This window comes from Xenia sp. Carnegie-2017, unplaced genomic scaffold, assembly GCF_021976095.1.
Source record: "Xenia sp. Carnegie-2017 unplaced genomic scaffold, XeniaSp_v1 HiC_scaffold_14, whole genome shotgun sequence".
NCBI classification, from domain to species: Eukaryota; Metazoa; Cnidaria; class Anthozoa; order Malacalcyonacea; family Xeniidae; genus Xenia; species Xenia sp. Carnegie-2017.
The window spans coordinates 9,025,307-9,042,597 of record NW_025813447.1 but is presented as its reverse complement, the minus strand read 5'-3'; the positions used below and the strand labels follow the sequence as shown (position 1 = coordinate 9,042,597).

The window sequence follows — 17,291 nt, the reverse complement described above, 5'->3', positions numbered from 1 at the left end:
GATCCTAAAATCGATTACATTGTAATCGTGCAATCAATTACATTATAATCGTGAAATTGATAACATCGGAAACTTCTTACTAATTACCTTGTAATCCTGTAATCAATTACGTTGTAATCGTGTAATCGATTACATGAATTTTCACACATTTTCATGCCAAAGACTATAGTCTTTGTATTTTCGCACATGTTCATGTCAAAGATTATAGTCTTTGCATTTTCACACATTTTCATGCCAAAGACTATAGTCTTTGCATTTTCACACATTTTCATGCAAAAGACTATTGTCTTTGTATTTTCACACATGTTCAAGCCAAAGAATATAGTCTTTGCATTTTCACGCGTTTTCATGCAAAAGACATAGTCTTTCAATTTTCACACATTTCAGACCAAAGACTATAGTCTTTTCAATTTCACACATTTTCGTGCCAAAGACAATAGTCTTTAATTTTTACACATTTTCATGCAAAAGACTATGGTCTTTGTATTTTCACACATGTTCATGTCAAAGACTATAGTCTTTGCATTTTGAAACATTTGATGAAAAAGACTATAGTTTTTGCATTTTCACACATTTTCATGCCAAAGACAACAGCTCATGCATTTTCACACATTTTCGTGCCAAAGACTATAGTTTTGCAGTTTCACACATTTTTGTGCCAAGGACTATAGTCTTTAATTTTTACACATTTTCATGCAAAAGACATAGTCTTTGCATTTTCACACATTTCAGACCAAAGATTATAGTCTTTGCATTTTCACACATTTTCATGCCAAAGACTATAGTCTTTGCATTTTCACACATTTTGATGCCAAAGAATATAGTCTTTGCATTTTCACGCATTTTCATGCAAAAGACATAGTCTTTGTATTTTCACACATTTCAGACCAAAGACTATAGTCTTTGAAATTTCACACATTTTGATGCCAAAGACAATAGCTCATGCATTTTCACACATTTTCGTGCCAAAGACTATAGTTTTGCATTTTCACACATTTTGATACAAAAGATTATAGTCTTTGTATTTTCACACATGTTCATGTCAAAGACATGAACATGTATAGTCTTTGCATTTTCACACATTTTCATGCAAAAGACATAGTCTTTGCATTTTCACACATTTCAGACCAAAGACTATAGTCTTTGCATTTTCACACATTTTGATGCCAAAGAATATAGTCTTTGCATTTTCACGCATTTTCATGCAAAAGACATAGTCTTTGTATTTTCACACATTTCAGACCAAAGACTATAGTCTTTGAAATTTCACACATTTTGATGCCAAAGACGATAGCTCATGCATTTTCACACATTTTCGTGCCAAAGACTAGAGTTTTGCAGTTTCACACATTTTGATACAAAAGATTATAGTCTTTGTATTTTCACACATGTTCATGTCAAAGACTATAGTCTTTGCATTTTCACACATTTTCATGCAAAAGAATATAGTCTTTGCATTTTCACGCATTTTCATGGAAAAGACATAGTCTTTGCATTTTCACACATTTTGATACAAAAGATTATAGTCTTTGTATTTTCACACATGTTCATGTCAAAGACTATAGTTCATGCATTTTCACACATTTTCATGCCAAAGACAATAGCTCATGTATTTTCCCATATTTTCGTGCCAAAGACAATAGTTTTGCATTTTCACACATTTTCGTGCCAAAGACAATAGTCTTTAATTTTTACACATTTTCATGCAAAAGACTATTGTCTTTGTATTTTCACACATGTTCAAGCCAAAGAATATAGTCTTTGCATTTTCACGCGTTTTCATGCAAAAGACATAGTCTTTGTATTTTCACACATTTCAGACCAAAGACTATAGTCTTTGCAATTTCACACATTTTGATGCCAAACACTATAGTTCATGCATTTTCACACATTTTCATGCCAAAGACAATAGCTCATGCATTTTCACAGATTTTCGTGCCATAGACTATAGTCTTTAATTTTTACACATTTTCATGCAAAAGACTATAGTCTTGCATTTTCACACATTTTCATGCCAAAGACTATAGTCTTTGCATTTTCACACATTTTCATGCCAAAGACTATAGTCTTTAATTTTTACACATTTTCATGCAAAAGACTATAGTCTTGCATTTTCACACATTTTCATGCCAAAGACTATAGTCTTTGCATTTTCACACATTTTCATGCCAAAGAATATAGTCTTTGCATTTTTAATAATTTTCATGCGAAAGATATAGTCTTTGCATTTTCACACATTTCAGACCAAAGACTATAGACTTTGCAATTTCACACATTTTCATGCCAAAGACTATAGTTCATGCATTTTAACACATTTTCGTGCCAAAGACAATAGCTCATGCATTTTCACAGATTTTCGTACCATAGACTATAGTTTTGCAGTTTTACACATTTTTGTGCCAAAGACTATAGTCTTTGCATTTTCACACATTTTCATGCCAAAGACTATAGTCTTTGCATTTTCACACGTTTTGATGCCAAAGAATATAGTCTTTGCATTTTTAATAATTTTCATGCGAAAGACATAGTCTTTGCATTTTCACACATTTCAGACCAAAGACTATAGACTTTGCAATTTCACACATTTTCATGCCAAAGACTATAGTTCATGCATTTTCACACATTTTCATGCTAAAGACAATAGCTCATGCATTTTAACACATTTTCGTGCCAAAGACTATAGTTTTGCACTTTGACACATTTTCGTGCCAAAGACTATAGTTTTGCATTTTCACACATTTTCGTGCCAAAGACAATAGCCTTTAATTTTTACACATTTTCATGCAAAAGACTATTGTCTTTGTATTTTCACACATTTTCATGCCAAAAACTATAGTCTTTGCATTTTTCACACATTGTGATGCCAAAGAATATAGTCTTGCATTTTTAATTTTCATGCGAAAGATATAGTCTTTGCATTTTCACACATTTCAGACCAAAGACTATAGACTTTGCAATTTCACACATTTTGATGCCAAAGACTATAGTTCATGCATTTTCACACATTTTGATGCCAAAGACAATAGCTCATGCATTTTCACACATTTTTGTGCCAAAGACTATAGTCTTTAATTTTTACACATTTTCATGCAAAAGACTATAGTCTTTGCATTTTCACACATTTTCATGCCAAAAAATATAGTCTTTGCATTTTTAATAATTTTCATGCGAAAGACATAGTCTTTGCATTTTCACACATTTCAGACCAAAGACTATAGACTTTGTAATTTCACACATTTTGATGCCAAAGACTATAGTTCATGCATTTTCACACATTTTCATGCTAAAGACAATAGCTCATGAATTTTAACACATTTTCGTGCCAAAGACAATAGCTCATGCATTTTCATACATTTTTGTGCCAAAGACTATAGTGTTTACATTTTCACATATTTTCGTGCCAAAGACTATAGTCTTTGCATTTTCACATATTTTCATGCCAAAGACTTATAGTCTTTGCATTTTCACACATTTTCTTCCCAAATAGTATAGTCTTTGCATTTTCACATATTTTCGTGCCAAAGACTATAGTCTTTGCATTTTCACATATTTTCGTGCCAAAGACTTATAGTCTTTAATTTTTACACATTTTCATGCAAAAGACTAGTCTTTGTATTTTCACACATTTCAGACAAAAGACTATAGTCTTTGCATTTTCTCATATTTTCGTGTCAAAGACTATAGCTCATGCATTTTCACACATTTTTGTGCCAAAGACTATAGTCTTTAATTTTTACACATTTTCATGCAAAAGACTAGTCTTTGTATTTTCACACATTTCAGACAAAAGACTATAGTCTTTGTATTTTCACACAATTTCATGCTAAAGACTATAGTCTTTGCATTTTCACACATTTTGATGCCAAAGAACATAGTCTTTGCATTTTCACACATTTTGATACAAAAGACTATAGTCTTTGTATTTTCACACATGTTCATGTCAAAGACTATAGTCGTTGCATTTTCACACATTTTCACGAGAAAGACTATTGTCTTTTCATTTTGAAACATTTGATGAAAAAGACTATAGTCTTTGGATTTTCACACATTTTCACGTCAAAGACTATATTCTTTGCATTTTCACACATTTCATGCCAAAGACTATAGTCTTTGCATTTTCACATATTTTCCTGCCAAAGACTATAGTTTTTGCATTTTCACACATTTCAGGCCAAAGACTATAGCCGTATTTGTTATCTGGTTCTTACGTCATTGTATTGTGTGTACAGGAAATGTGTATTGTCATTGTGAATTAGTGTGAAGTGAAATATTTTTAGTTGTGATGTGTGATTTAGGTGTGATGTTTTTAGTTGTGGGTGTCAATTGTGTATTGTCATTGTGAATTAGTGTGAAGTGTAATGTTTTAGTTGATCGTTTGTTTGTATTGTGAATAAGTCGTTTGTAAGGTGCCGGTAATTGCTGTGACCTGTTCAGGGGGGTTTGTTCCAAGTTGGTATACCATTTTGCTAATGTAATCCGTTGTCCATAGTCAGTACTGTAAGTAATGCATTTTGCCGAGTTCCAGTCAATGTTGTGCTTTGTGATTTGGTGATGTTTGGCAATGTGATTAATTTTGTCGTGTTTCTTAGTAGCTCGTTTGTGTTCATTAAGTCTTATTTTTAAGTTCCTGTTATGTTTAAGGTTGTCGAAACGTCAGTCAACAACAACAAAAACAGTCCTTCTCAGGATTATACCAACCTGGACGATCTACATTTACAAACATGTAACTATAATTTATGAATTTTCACAAAATTTCACCTTTTTTCATACAAAGACTATAATGCACGCATTTTCACATATTTTCACATTTTTTAAAGAAAGACTATAATTCACGCATTTTTACAAATTTTTACCAATCTTCACACCTAGACAAGAGGAGTAGGAGAGACAGAGAGAGGGGAGGAGGGGGGTGAGAGGAGCAGAAGAGAGAGGGGAGGAGTGTGAAAGGAGGAGGAGATGGACGAGGAGAAGAGGGAGAGGATAGTGAGAGGTAGAGGGGAGGGACGAGGAGAGGGCAAGGAGAAGTGGGAAAGGAGGAGGAGTGGGAGTGGAGAGTGAGAGGAAGAGGAGAGTGAGAGGAGGAGGAAGTGAGAAGAGTAGGGAGGGAGACAGAGGGGAAAAGGAGAGTGAGAGGAGGAGGAGAGAGAGAAGGAGTAGAGTAGGAGAGGGAGAGGAGTAAGAGAGGAAATGGATGAGAGGGAGTGGAGGAGGAGAGAGGAGTAGAGTCAGAGAAGTAGGAGAGGTAGAGGAGGAGAGGAGCAGAGGGAGGAGGAGAGGGATTAGAACACAATTGCAGCGACAGCAATTACAATATGGTTTTCACTATGTAACTAACAAAAAATCATTTTGTATATACATAATCTCTAAATATTTTGAGTTTTAAAATATCTTGAGCCAAGACGAAACGTCACTTGGTTACTTTAATAAATACGATAAAATCAAACCGCTTACAACTTTTTTAAAAACGATCTGTCCGGATCTAACAAGCTTCATTAGCTCCGAAGTTCTATTCACAATGATCAATTAAGGATTGCTTTCTACTTATCTCATGTTGACTCTTGTAGTTCAAGGATTTTCTCTTCTAAATTTCAAATTTTGACGTCTCTTACAATTTCATAGTCCCAGCTCAATTGGGTAATGATGCAGACACACAAACTTACATATCATTAGAATTCTTTAATCATGAAGAACATGAGTATTTCATCTCTGGAATTGAAATATTCTATCCTTGCATAATTTCGCATCTTTAATTGCACAATTTTTGTGTCGTTATACGGGTAGTTCAATTTCAGTCAATTTTTAGATGGGTATATCAAGTGTTTTGCCTTCATTTATATTACATTAAGAACATTGCAAAATCTTTCTTTTGATATGCAAACTATTATAAAAGATCAAATTAAAGCTAGTACGAAAGATATATGTTCAAAATCTGCAACAGGCAATTTACTGGAATTTACCAAGACTGACAGGACAAGTAAATATATAAATAATATTGAATACAAAAACAACACAACGAAATAATAAGAGTTGAGACAACTGAACAAATTCATTTAGACTTTCATTCTCCCAGTGACATACATTCCTCAATTATTCCTTCGCTATATGTCCTGTACGACACTCTAACCGTGCCTTATGACCATCACTAAGCTTTGTTACCCACTATCACCTTTCCCAAGGTATAGGAGGCCTTAGTATGTCAGTAGTAGAAGTTCCTTTTGTACACTTTCCCTCCCCCCTGAAAAACATTCCTCTCTATACCCTTTATTATATGCCTTGTGCAACACTCTGCCGATGTCTAACGACCATGCACTGTGTTTTGTTACATTATCACCTTTCCCAGACTAAAGTAGCCCTCATTATGTATGTCATTCGTAGAAGTTTCTTTTGTACACTTTCCCACCCCCTATGAAAAACATTCCTCTCTATACCCTTTATCATATGCCTTGTGCAACACTCTGCCGATGTGTTACGACCATGCACTGTGTTTTGTTACATTATAACCTTTCCCAGACAAAAGTAGCCCACATTATGTATGTCATTCGTAGAAGTTTCTTTTACATCAAAATAAGCACTGTTGCTTTTATTACTTGATTTACCCTGCCGACTACAACAAGTAATCAAACTGTTCAGTTTTGTGGTTACGAAAGCTTTTGTTTTATGATTTGATGTCAATGAAATAATCTGCATTCATAGCATAATGTATAAATAAATAAATAGCTCCGCTTCAGAATTATTATTTGCTCATAAATCACAAAAGTAAAACAAAACAAAAATAAATTTGTTACACTTACACAGAAAATTTCAAAAGTCCACAATTTTCAGTCACTGAAACTGCAATGTAATTTTGTATTGGAAGTCTACCCATTCACTCTCGTTCTAAGTTTTTTTTCATTTTAGATCCAGAATTATAATAACCGCCGTCTAACTTCTATAAAACATCGTCCAAAGATTAAGACTAACAACGACAATGATACTAACATTAAGACTAACGCCAACACTAGGTCTAGAACCAGTACCAAATATTCTTGCTTCATATTAATTTCTTTACAAAGTGTTCAATGCGTGTGCAGATGGGGCCACTTGCATGTTTGCATTAAAGCCAAATTCTTATAAAACTTCTTTTTCTATTAAACGTAGACAACGTGGAGACAGTATTAACAAGAAATTCTTATAAAACTTCTTTTTTTATTCAACGTAGACAACGTGGAGACAGTATTAACAAGAAATTCTTATAAAACATTTTTTCTATTCAACGTAGACAACGTGGACAAATCGCTTTTCCATTAATTATATGTTTTCTTTGTTCATCAGTAAAAATTTTCTGACACGCGCATTTTTAAAGCGAACACACCTTTTGAACAAATATCTTTGTGGTAGAAATATATGACAAACATACCAAACTGTCATAAAAAAAACTTGTTCGCAGTTTTTATTGAAAGAAAAGCACGAATTGCTTACGCCACATTGGTATGTCATGCATTGAAAAACATCCATCGATTTTAAAAGAGTTTTGTTGTTTATCTTTGTTTTAGTTTGACAGTGTAACTAATGAGAGGATAGAAAATGTTTGCCACACTACACAAAATGAACACAAACTGCTGTAGCGGACACGCTGATTCTATATTTTTTTCATGGAATGAGAGGATGGAAAATGTTTGTCACACTACACAAATGAACACAAAATGCTGTAGCGGACACGCTGATTCTACATTTTTTTCATGGAATGATTCATATTTTTTAATGTTCAAAAAAAGGAACAGCATTATCATTACTATGCATGATTGTGATCATTCATGCACTGAAAGTCTGAAGTATTTTACTAAATACTAGCATGATCTTTCATTTTGCCTTTACGCTTAAACCTGGCTTCGTTTGGGTCAAATCCTCTATTAACGTCACCAAAAACGGCCCAAGAAGGCGTAGCTTCCATGTAATCTAAGGAGGTAAACGAAGCCAGGCCGTTTGTATTTTGGTATCTTTTCATCTACAAAACATGAAACATAATTATTTTAAATCACGAGTGGATAGCCATTCCACAACACAAATTTGCTCGCTCCATATCTTTAGCAGCATTTACTGCTATTCATGAATTATGAATACGAAAATTACAAAACGTGTGATTCCAGCACGGTTTTGCCTACCAATGAATGAAACTTTGAATAATCAATCCAAGTGTGCCATTTCTCGTCGACCTTAAACTATAAAACGAAATGATCACTTGAAATGTCGATGGATATGTCGATATTCTTTGCAATATAACACAATATCTTTTTTTATGAAAATCAAATTCATTCTATTGTTATACAACACCTTTTTCTTAGCAATAAGAAGACAATTGGAGTGTTCATGTTCACAAGCAATTTCATAATCCGGCAATGCATCCGTGAGTTGCTTTACAAAACCAATCACCTAAAAATACAAACAGCTTTCAACGCATACATGTTAACAAATCATTCCGATGCTTTCTGAACAAGCTCGCAACAAATACCTACATGCATTTCATTACTATTAAACTTACTTAGAATCGCCGATAGCTAATCAGTGTAAAAGATTATCTTATACTGTTGCCATGGTTATAGCATGGTTCAGAACAAATCAATGCAAGAGATTATCTTATACTGTTGCCATGGTTACCATGATCCAGAACTGATCAATGAAAGTGATTATCTTATAATTTTGTCATGGATGGCAAGATGAACCATTCATGAAGTCAATACAAAATCTACGTCCTGATTCCTGGACAAATAATAATATTAAGTTGTCTTCACGACGGCGAGTGTGCAACTAATAATTTAACGTAATTATCAATTATAGTTTGACTCTGAAGATGACTACCGCTAAGGTTGTCAAAACGTCAGTCAACACCAACAGTCCTTCTCAGGATCCTACTAACCTGGAAGATCTACATCTACAAACATGTAACGATACTCCCGGGTTCAAACCATTTACGTAATTAATTAACCAGTTAAGCGTCGTTTACACGAGGAATTTTTAATGTTACAATATTTATTTTGACAACTGTCTATGCTCGTGTAGACGATGCAACAAGTATTTCTTAAGAGCAAATGTCTTCGTGCAAGAAAAAACCAACTCTCTCAAAAAGCGCGAAGTTCTCGTACAATCTTGTTTTTGCACAAACACGACCATCTCTTTATAGGACGAGCCGTTTGGACGATCAATTTTTCATACGACAATTTTTATTCGCCGCATTGACACGTCAGCTTTTCAACAAACGTATTTATTATACAAAAAATGCCAAAATTTTTTCCTCGCGAGCAAATGAAATTGTCACCAAAAAATTGCTCGTGTAAACGACGCTTTAAGTTTTAATAACAACCAACATACTTCCTCATGCCATGGAACATTCTTCATAGTTAATGACGATGCTTTTGAATCACCACAATAAGTCACTCCCTACATTCAGGAAGGAAAAATAAGAAATAATAGTAATAACCTTAATCAAACAAGCTAACGTAATCATTTATACCTTAACTTCGATAAAGTCAGGCCTTCCTAGAGACACAAGTTCAGTGTAGCCTTTTATTTCTTCAGCATTCCAACCTTTGACTAAAGTCAGTCGATACACAGTCCTTTGTCCCTGTATGATATCAAAATTTTTTATAAATTTTCATCGAAATAATAATGAAGAGTCGATTGATTTGCTACAAAGAACTGTTTAGCTTTGACAACGCTTTACTTCAAAAGTTATAATTTGTTTACTGAAAGGTTTTTGGGCATTGGTTGAAAAGCAAAATAGTTTTAAGCAGTTTTTAAGACGACAACATGCCATTGAGATCTTTCTAATCAGTATGCAATGTCAATACTATTGGTAAGAAAAAATCTGAATTTGAGACAGTTTACAGATGACCAAATGAACAAATAAGAAATTTCGTGTGTAAGACCGCTGCCCCCAAAACGTGTTAAAACCAAATGATACAGAAGCAGCGCAATTATGTGCATCTACCTACAATACTTGAATGTCAGCTATTTTACTTTTATACCATGCTTGGCAAATATTTATGGGAAGTGTGCTCTATTGAACACAAAGTACAATTGCTTTTGCTTGACTGCTTCGTGTACCAATATTTAGTGGGTTCATAACCATTCCTCGTGCACCCCCTTGTAACAAAAGACAGAAGGTGCTCCGAAAGTAAGAAAAACACACCCATCAATGGAGCTCTATGTTTCCCTTTTCATAACCAACAGACGATGAAAAAATAAACTCGGTTAAACAGATAAACATTTTAAATCCGTATGCACGAGATAGTCTTCATCGCCAGAAAATACACCAAATCTTACCTTGTCGGCTAACGCTCGAAGGCTTTCCAGAAATCTAGACCAAAAATCTCGGAAAAGAGGTCGATCTATTTTCTTTAAGCTTTCTCTGGTGCTTGCATCAACGCTCACATAAAGCTGTGTTACAGGTAGAAGATTTCTTCAAAATACAAAGACAAAAAACAATTTAAACGAATGCAATGTGATTACATAGCATTTGGAAACAGTAGCATAATTCCTTTCTTTTTTAAGGAAGCAAACAGTAAAAGTACAAACGTCTAATGGCATGTAATTAACTTTTTAATAACCTCGTTTGCTCGATTTAACTGAGAAATACTAGAACTCTGTCTTTCAGTACACATATTGCCATAAGGACTTACTCTCTACAAAAATCCCTGCCTGCTTCTCAATAACGACCAAGCAAGCGTGAATAATAAAGGATAAGTAGTCCATTAGGAAACTCTTATGACAATGTCTTTGTACAGACATACGTAGGATCAAGTATACCTGATGGCGTCAGGAAACTGGGCATTAGTTACCAGGAAAGACGAAATACCACGGCCATGAAGCAATGTAAGAAGATCGTTGATCTTGGGGTACATGATTGGTTCGCCTGAGAAAAAAAAGATAATAGTATTGGCTTAAGAAAAACATTACTTAGTGTAACTCTATTTAACGGTTTGTAAACGAAAACACATTTGCTTCAACATTTTGTTGTTTGAGACTTTTTTTCAACAAAGAAAGAAGAAGTGATTTCCTAATGCAAGCTTCAATGATAAACAATAATTACGACGTAAGAATTAAAAGTAGGGATCCAACAACTGTATGTAAAAGTAGGGATCCAACAACTGTATGTAAAAGTAGGCATCCAAAGATTGTATGTAAAAGTAGGGATCCAACGATTGTATATAAAAGTAGGGATCCAACGATTGTATATAAAAGTAGGGATTTAACGATTGTATATAAAAGTAGGGATCCAACAACTGTATGTAAAAGCAGGGATCCAACGATTGTATGTAAAAGTAGGGATCCAAAGATTGTATGTAAAAGTAGGGATTTAACGATTTTATATAAAAGTAGGGATCCAACGATTGTATGTAAAAGTAGGGATCCAAAAATTGTATGTAAAAGTAGGGATCCAACGATTGTATGTAACATTTTATGATTGATTCCAGTAGTAATTTTTCTTGTAAACATTTATGGTTGTTCGTGCCATATAACAAAATTATTCTAGCATTTGGTCAAAAATTTATGCAAGTTCAAAACTTGTCTCTTGAAGCTAGTTGTAATTTCAAAGTTAGCAAGACAATGATTTCCCAAAATTTTTCTGGTTTTGGCAAAATGTCTAAAGAATTTTCAATTAGGAAACGACATCTGTCTCAATAACCATCGATGTATCGACTAACTCCATTAAAACACAACTAACATATATATTACATTCACCCCACACCACCCACGTAAGTTTACATTACGGTATATGCATAGCTCGTTTTAACTTTTGCCATTTATCACAATACTGCAAAATTTCCATTGTAACTTTGCACTAAAAAGCAGAGGGAAATTTGCGTTTATTAAATGAAACAATCGCTGGAAAAGTTTCGCATTTCAACCGGAGAGTTTCACTACTGTAACACATTAATTCGCATGATAAAGCGAGTCCAAAGATAAAGCAGTAATTAAAGATAACGAGAATCGATACATACCGACTAACGACAGAGCACAATGTCTGACTGCCATTCCTTCCTCGAGACGTTCGGCTTTCACACCAGGAACACCTTCGTAAAAGTTATAAAATTACAAATCAATGTTGGCAATTAGCACCGTTTACAGCCACCATTTTTATAATATATCCCTTTCGGTCTCTCCACCCCCACCCACTCCCCATACTTATACCATATACCTCATTCAGTATTGCATATTTCCATGGGTGGAGATTGAATAATAGCCCTTCCATTTAAGTTAACCCATTTACTTAAAGACATCCATGGATGTACACCCGTGACCGGATTGATTTATTTCACTTTGCGCATAACCTTTAGAAATAAAACATTTTATTGCTAAAATAATAAAAATTCAGTTTTTGTTGTACACTACGAACCTCTCAACGAAAATCAATTTATTTCGCCGTAGAACATTCGCTTAGCGAAGCTGAAGATTGAACCTTGCAGAATAACAATAGTATGACACCAAAAATATGCCTGTAATTTCCTACATTTTCTTTTCCCTTTAGTCCTTTGATTAAATTTATAGTCGAAGATCGTCAATATTACATTTTCATTTCATTCATTCTTCAAAAGCAAGCCTAATCATTTCAATCAAATTTCTCAAAGAATGACGAGCTACAATCCTATAATGATAATTTTAGTTTGGGAGCTACATTTTTTCTCCACCCTCTCAATCCCTTTTGGGGAGATTTCAAAATGCAGGATGTTTCCTCAAAGAGACTACATCACATATGCCAATAATACCTAAGTACTAACTCTCATATAAATGTCACAAATGTGACTCAGACACTTGGACAAGCTTATTCACACGTGATTACGAGCTACGCCACAAGTAGCTACCTTTGAATTGTTTTATCATATCACAGTGCTTTTTAATGGCTTCGTTGACAATATCATCGGGCTCGTCCATTTTCCAACGCCATTCCGTTCCAACCGGATTTGTATGATGCCTAAGTCGTGATGCAAATAAAATAAAAAAAAATGATTTGTAACCAAGAGTGTCAGATAATGATTTTCATCAGTTAGGTAAAGAGCAAAAGCCTCACGGGAATTCAATCTCAAAATTCCAAAATAAGTCGTTGTTTTTCATCAACTTTCCACCAGACAAGTTGTCCAAGGATTAAGACAGAGGTATTTGAAGAAGTAAAGTATGACGCAGACTCAACGGTGATTGGTTGAAAACTTTTATATAATTTGCAAGGTCTGCAATCGAGTTGCGAATACATTTCTTATATCAGCATCTCTTGAGCACTGTACTGTCATGCAACTTCACAAAAATCCCAAAAGACACGCAACATGTTTCTTCTTTACTATCGTATATCACGCTCACACATGACCCTAAATATTCTCATGAATGAGCGATGTACCACATCTCTTCTTTGTCGAACTCTTTGTTGATTAAAGGTTAAAGAATGTGTTATTTTACTATGATAAAATCCAACTTAATTGACATCTTACCTCCAACAAAAGACGCACTTGTTCGCGCAAGCCAAACTAGGAGTGCTTTCCATACAACGATGACTTTCTATGCCGTAAAAAGTATGTTTGTAACATCCCCCACGACCGCGTAGCATTGACTAGAAAAATACCAGTTTACGCACATATAAATGATTCTAAACTTTTAAATGGCCACCTCAATGCATGTTATACTACCTTAGTCCAACGACATAGCTTAACACCTGAATGGGAACCAACAAGTTTGTATCCTTAAAAATATAAACAAGTACGTAATGGAGCGCAACTGAGACATAATCATCATTAATAAACGCATTATGAGCATTTGAACGTGAGCAACATAATCATCAGGAATAAACGCATTATGAGCATTTGAACGTGAGCAACATAATCATCAGGAATAAACGCATATGAACATTTGAACGAGCAACATAATCATCAGGAATAAACGCATTATGAACATTTGAACATGAGCAACATAATCATCAGGAATAAACGCATTATGAACATTTGAACATGAGCAACATAATCATCAGGAATAAACGCATTATGAACATTTGAACGAGCAACATAATCATCAGGAATAAACGCATTATGAACATTTGAACATGAGCAACATAATCATCAGGAATAAACACATTATGAACATTTGAACATGAGCAACATAATCATCAGGAACAAACGCATTATGAACATTTGAACGTGAGCAACATAATCATCAGGAACGCATTATGAGCATTTGAACATGAGCAACATAATCATCAGGAATAAACGCATTATGAACATTTGAACATGAGCAACATAATCATCAGGAATAAACGCATTATGAGCATTTGAACGTGAGCAACATAATCATCAGGAATAAACGCATTATGAACATTTGAACATGAGCAACATAATCATCAGGAATAAACGCATTATGAACATTTGAACATGAGCAACATATTCTTTGAAAATGCATAACAGTCACACTGTATACCTTGTTTTGTCAATGATTTCCGAAGTAAAGGTGTAATCATTTCTTTTGGTACTAAGGAAACTCCCTCTTTTTTCTTTTCATTCATTTTCCCGACTATATTCCCCAAGTCTTCTACGTCAACGACTTCAGCACCGTCAGTGTATCCATTCTCATTATCTTGTTCAACATCACTCGCACTATCGTATAACTGTTCTTTGGCCTAAAAAAATGAAATTCATACTTCAGGTATTGTGAAGTCCGTTTTGCAATTTCATTATTATCAAAATGCTAGTATCTATGTTTATGTTCATGGAAATATTTAGGTGAACGGTTTTCGCCCTCAGGTTGCTCACCCATCTCCATCACAAAAATCTTACATTTGTTGACTTATTATGATTCTGATAATCGGAGATCTCTTCGTCTTTATTTTTCAAGAGACCGTTTCCCTTATTTGCCGAATAAAATCCAGGTGCTTTCAGTTTCTTCATCAAAATTTGTACCCAAGCACGAAAGTCTTCTTCCTTTCCTAAAACGAGTGTAGTTGTGCATTGCAGAGGCTGCACTTCAGTTTCATTTAATTCATCTTTCAAACCAACCACAGTGTGTGGTGCTCACCGCCATTTTCACTTTTCGATACATTCTCGTCTGACGTGCCAAGAGCCATGAACCTGATGGCAGACAGGTCATGGAGCCATTTATCAACATCCTTACCCACCTAGTAAATGACAGTTTAAAGTCTACAGAGATTTGTTGTCTGTATAAATCACGCAACTTTCAAAAATTCCTTTAGACAAAACATTGTCAAAAGTGATTTACCCAAAAGATAATTTTTATGATGGTGAAATCGACTTAAGTTTCCTTTCATTGATGAAGAACAAACTGTTTATTTTGAGTTTGAGACGAAATCTGTATTCCAATATCATTATCTTCATTAAATACATTCAATGTTGGATTTTTTTAAATACGTAGCTAAATTCACTAAATCATGGGACAAATAACTTCTTGCGGCACCAACTTTAGTTATATCGACTAATTACCTTATTAAAATGATCTGCGTAAAGTGAATTTCCAAGACCCAAAACACAATAGTTGAGCCCGCTAAGAAGTGTTTTCTGAACTCGGAAATCAACAGCAGTTTCTTTAAGCCATTTGTAGAACCATTCTGCTCCATCTGTGGGTTGACCATCAGTGTAAGTAGCCATTATAAAGATGCATAATATGGTATCTTTGACCTTGATCAAAAACACATTCATTTAATGACATAAAGATGGAAGCAGGTACAGAATAGTGAGTATGGACCACAAAAATCCAATCATCCTTCTTTTAATCTAATATAACTGGCAGCAGATATGCTCTGAGACCACAGACCAGGGAGAGAAGGACTTTGGGCTGCAGCCATCAAATATTTTTGACTTTAACTTACATTTCTTATGAAGGCGATGGGTATAACGAGAGATATGGCGAGAGATAGAGACGTTTAGTGAAAATTCATAGATCAACCTTTGATTAATACTGGCCGGTATACAAATGTTGTTTGTTTGTTTGTTTGTTAACTTACATTTCTTATAATGGTAAAAGGGAGGAGGGGTGAAAATTCATGGATCATTTCATTATCCCCTAACAATAAAAATGCAACATGATCGCCCATGTTCATATAATCCATCACCAGCCAGCTAATAATTAGCAATAAAAAAACTACATTACAAATACTCCATGTGCAAATAAGAACTGTGAACTGTTCATTTCGATTCAAATCTGCACCATACTAGACAGAAAATTTCAAATGACTATAGAATACAATAAATAACAGCAAACCTCATTCCTCAAAGATTCATCGGGATCATATTTCCGTAAATCAATGAGTTTTGTGTTGAGTTTAAGATCTTGTTGTAGTCTATCCTTCAATACCTCTGCAAAATACTAAAGCAAAGAGGGCACTTATGTTTGAAAAGTCAGAAAAACTAGTGTTCTATTATAAAATTCTCTTAAAAAATACTGAACCTGAGCAGTTCCAGTTTGTGTTGCATAAAAAACTTTCACAAGGTCGGCAGATTTTTTTGCATAAGGAACTTTTTCATCCTTACATTCCTGTTATTGCTGACTGTTTCCTAAGCAAGATATGGACAGTTTAATGTTTTTATAACTGAGAGCAAAATGTTTTAACTTCATTAAGAAAATAATTGTAAAAATATGTCATAAGCATTTGATAAATAACAAATGAACGAAGAAGGGACTTCGGATTGTTGATAATTGGATGGATGGGCAAATATTTGTATATCATCACATTACTAACTCCTATGTCTATGTAATTTTTGGGAGTTTTCACAACAAGAGAAAAGAATCAATATGATTTTAAAAACAGTCAAACTTTGTCATGAATTTTGTCTAGGGCTATGGTGATGATCTTTCAAATGAGCTATTGAAAATGGCCATAACTCCAATATTTTTCGAGATAGGATCTGCGCATGCGCGAAGGTATTTCTGTGCATGCACAGTGCTATCTCCTAAATTACTGGAACTATGGCGATGATCTTTAGCTCATCTGAAAGCTCTCGATGAGCTCTTTCGAATGAGCTATTGAAAATCACTGTAACTCCAATATTTTTGCGAGGTAGAATCTATGCATGCGTGGAGGTATTTCTGCGCATGCACAATGCTATCTCCTAAACTACAGGGCTACGGTGATGATCTTTAGCTCATCTGAAAGCTCTCGACGATTTATGACAAAGTTTGACATGCAAGTCATTATGATTGTTCAATCAACTTCAGCAACAAATACACACTCACTAGTAGACAAAATAGTAGTTTCATGCACAAATTTCAAAGTTGAAAAAATATGACTTAGGTAAGTTAGTAACGTGATGATACGCATTTTTTGC

At 34.4% G+C, this 17,291-nt stretch overlaps 1 protein-coding gene across 1 annotated transcript; it reads right to left on the bottom strand.

The window, feature by feature from the left end:
* Positions 1–7,165: 7,165 nt before the first annotated feature.
* Positions 7,166–17,158, bottom strand: LOC124435220 (S-adenosyl-L-methionine-dependent tRNA 4-demethylwyosine synthase TYW1-like). Its single transcript, XM_046985163.1, has 17 exons — positions 17,093–17,158; positions 16,228–16,332; positions 15,450–15,644; positions 15,028–15,127; positions 14,790–14,938; positions 14,434–14,632; positions 13,653–13,705; positions 13,458–13,576; positions 12,840–12,949; positions 11,979–12,050; positions 10,783–10,888; positions 10,300–10,435; positions 9,488–9,598; positions 9,346–9,414; positions 8,311–8,409; positions 8,142–8,198; positions 7,166–7,984 (listed from the first exon to the last, which is right to left on the bottom strand). Exons 1-17 carry the CDS (start codon positions 17,156–17,158, stop codon positions 7,820–7,822), a joined length of 1,911 nt encoding a protein of 636 aa, XP_046841119.1. The 3' UTR covers positions 7,166–7,819.
* Between the last annotated feature and the right edge of the window lie 133 nt (positions 17,159–17,291).

Bases quoted from the DNA above. Each gene is read 5' to 3' on its own strand.
- LOC124435220 (XM_046985163.1), bottom strand. From the start codon at position 17,158: ATGACTTGCATGTCAAACTTTGTCATAAATCGTCGAGAGCTTTCAGAT. The intron at 13,577-13,652 runs GTAGTATAACAT...GTATTTTTCTAG, and splicing joins AGCTATGTCGTTGGACTAAG to TCAATGCTACGCGGTCGTGG. The intron at 8,410-9,345 runs GTATGTTGGTTG...TTGTATTTTTAG, and splicing joins ATGTTCCATGGCATGAGGAA to GTGATTGGTTTTGTAAAGCA.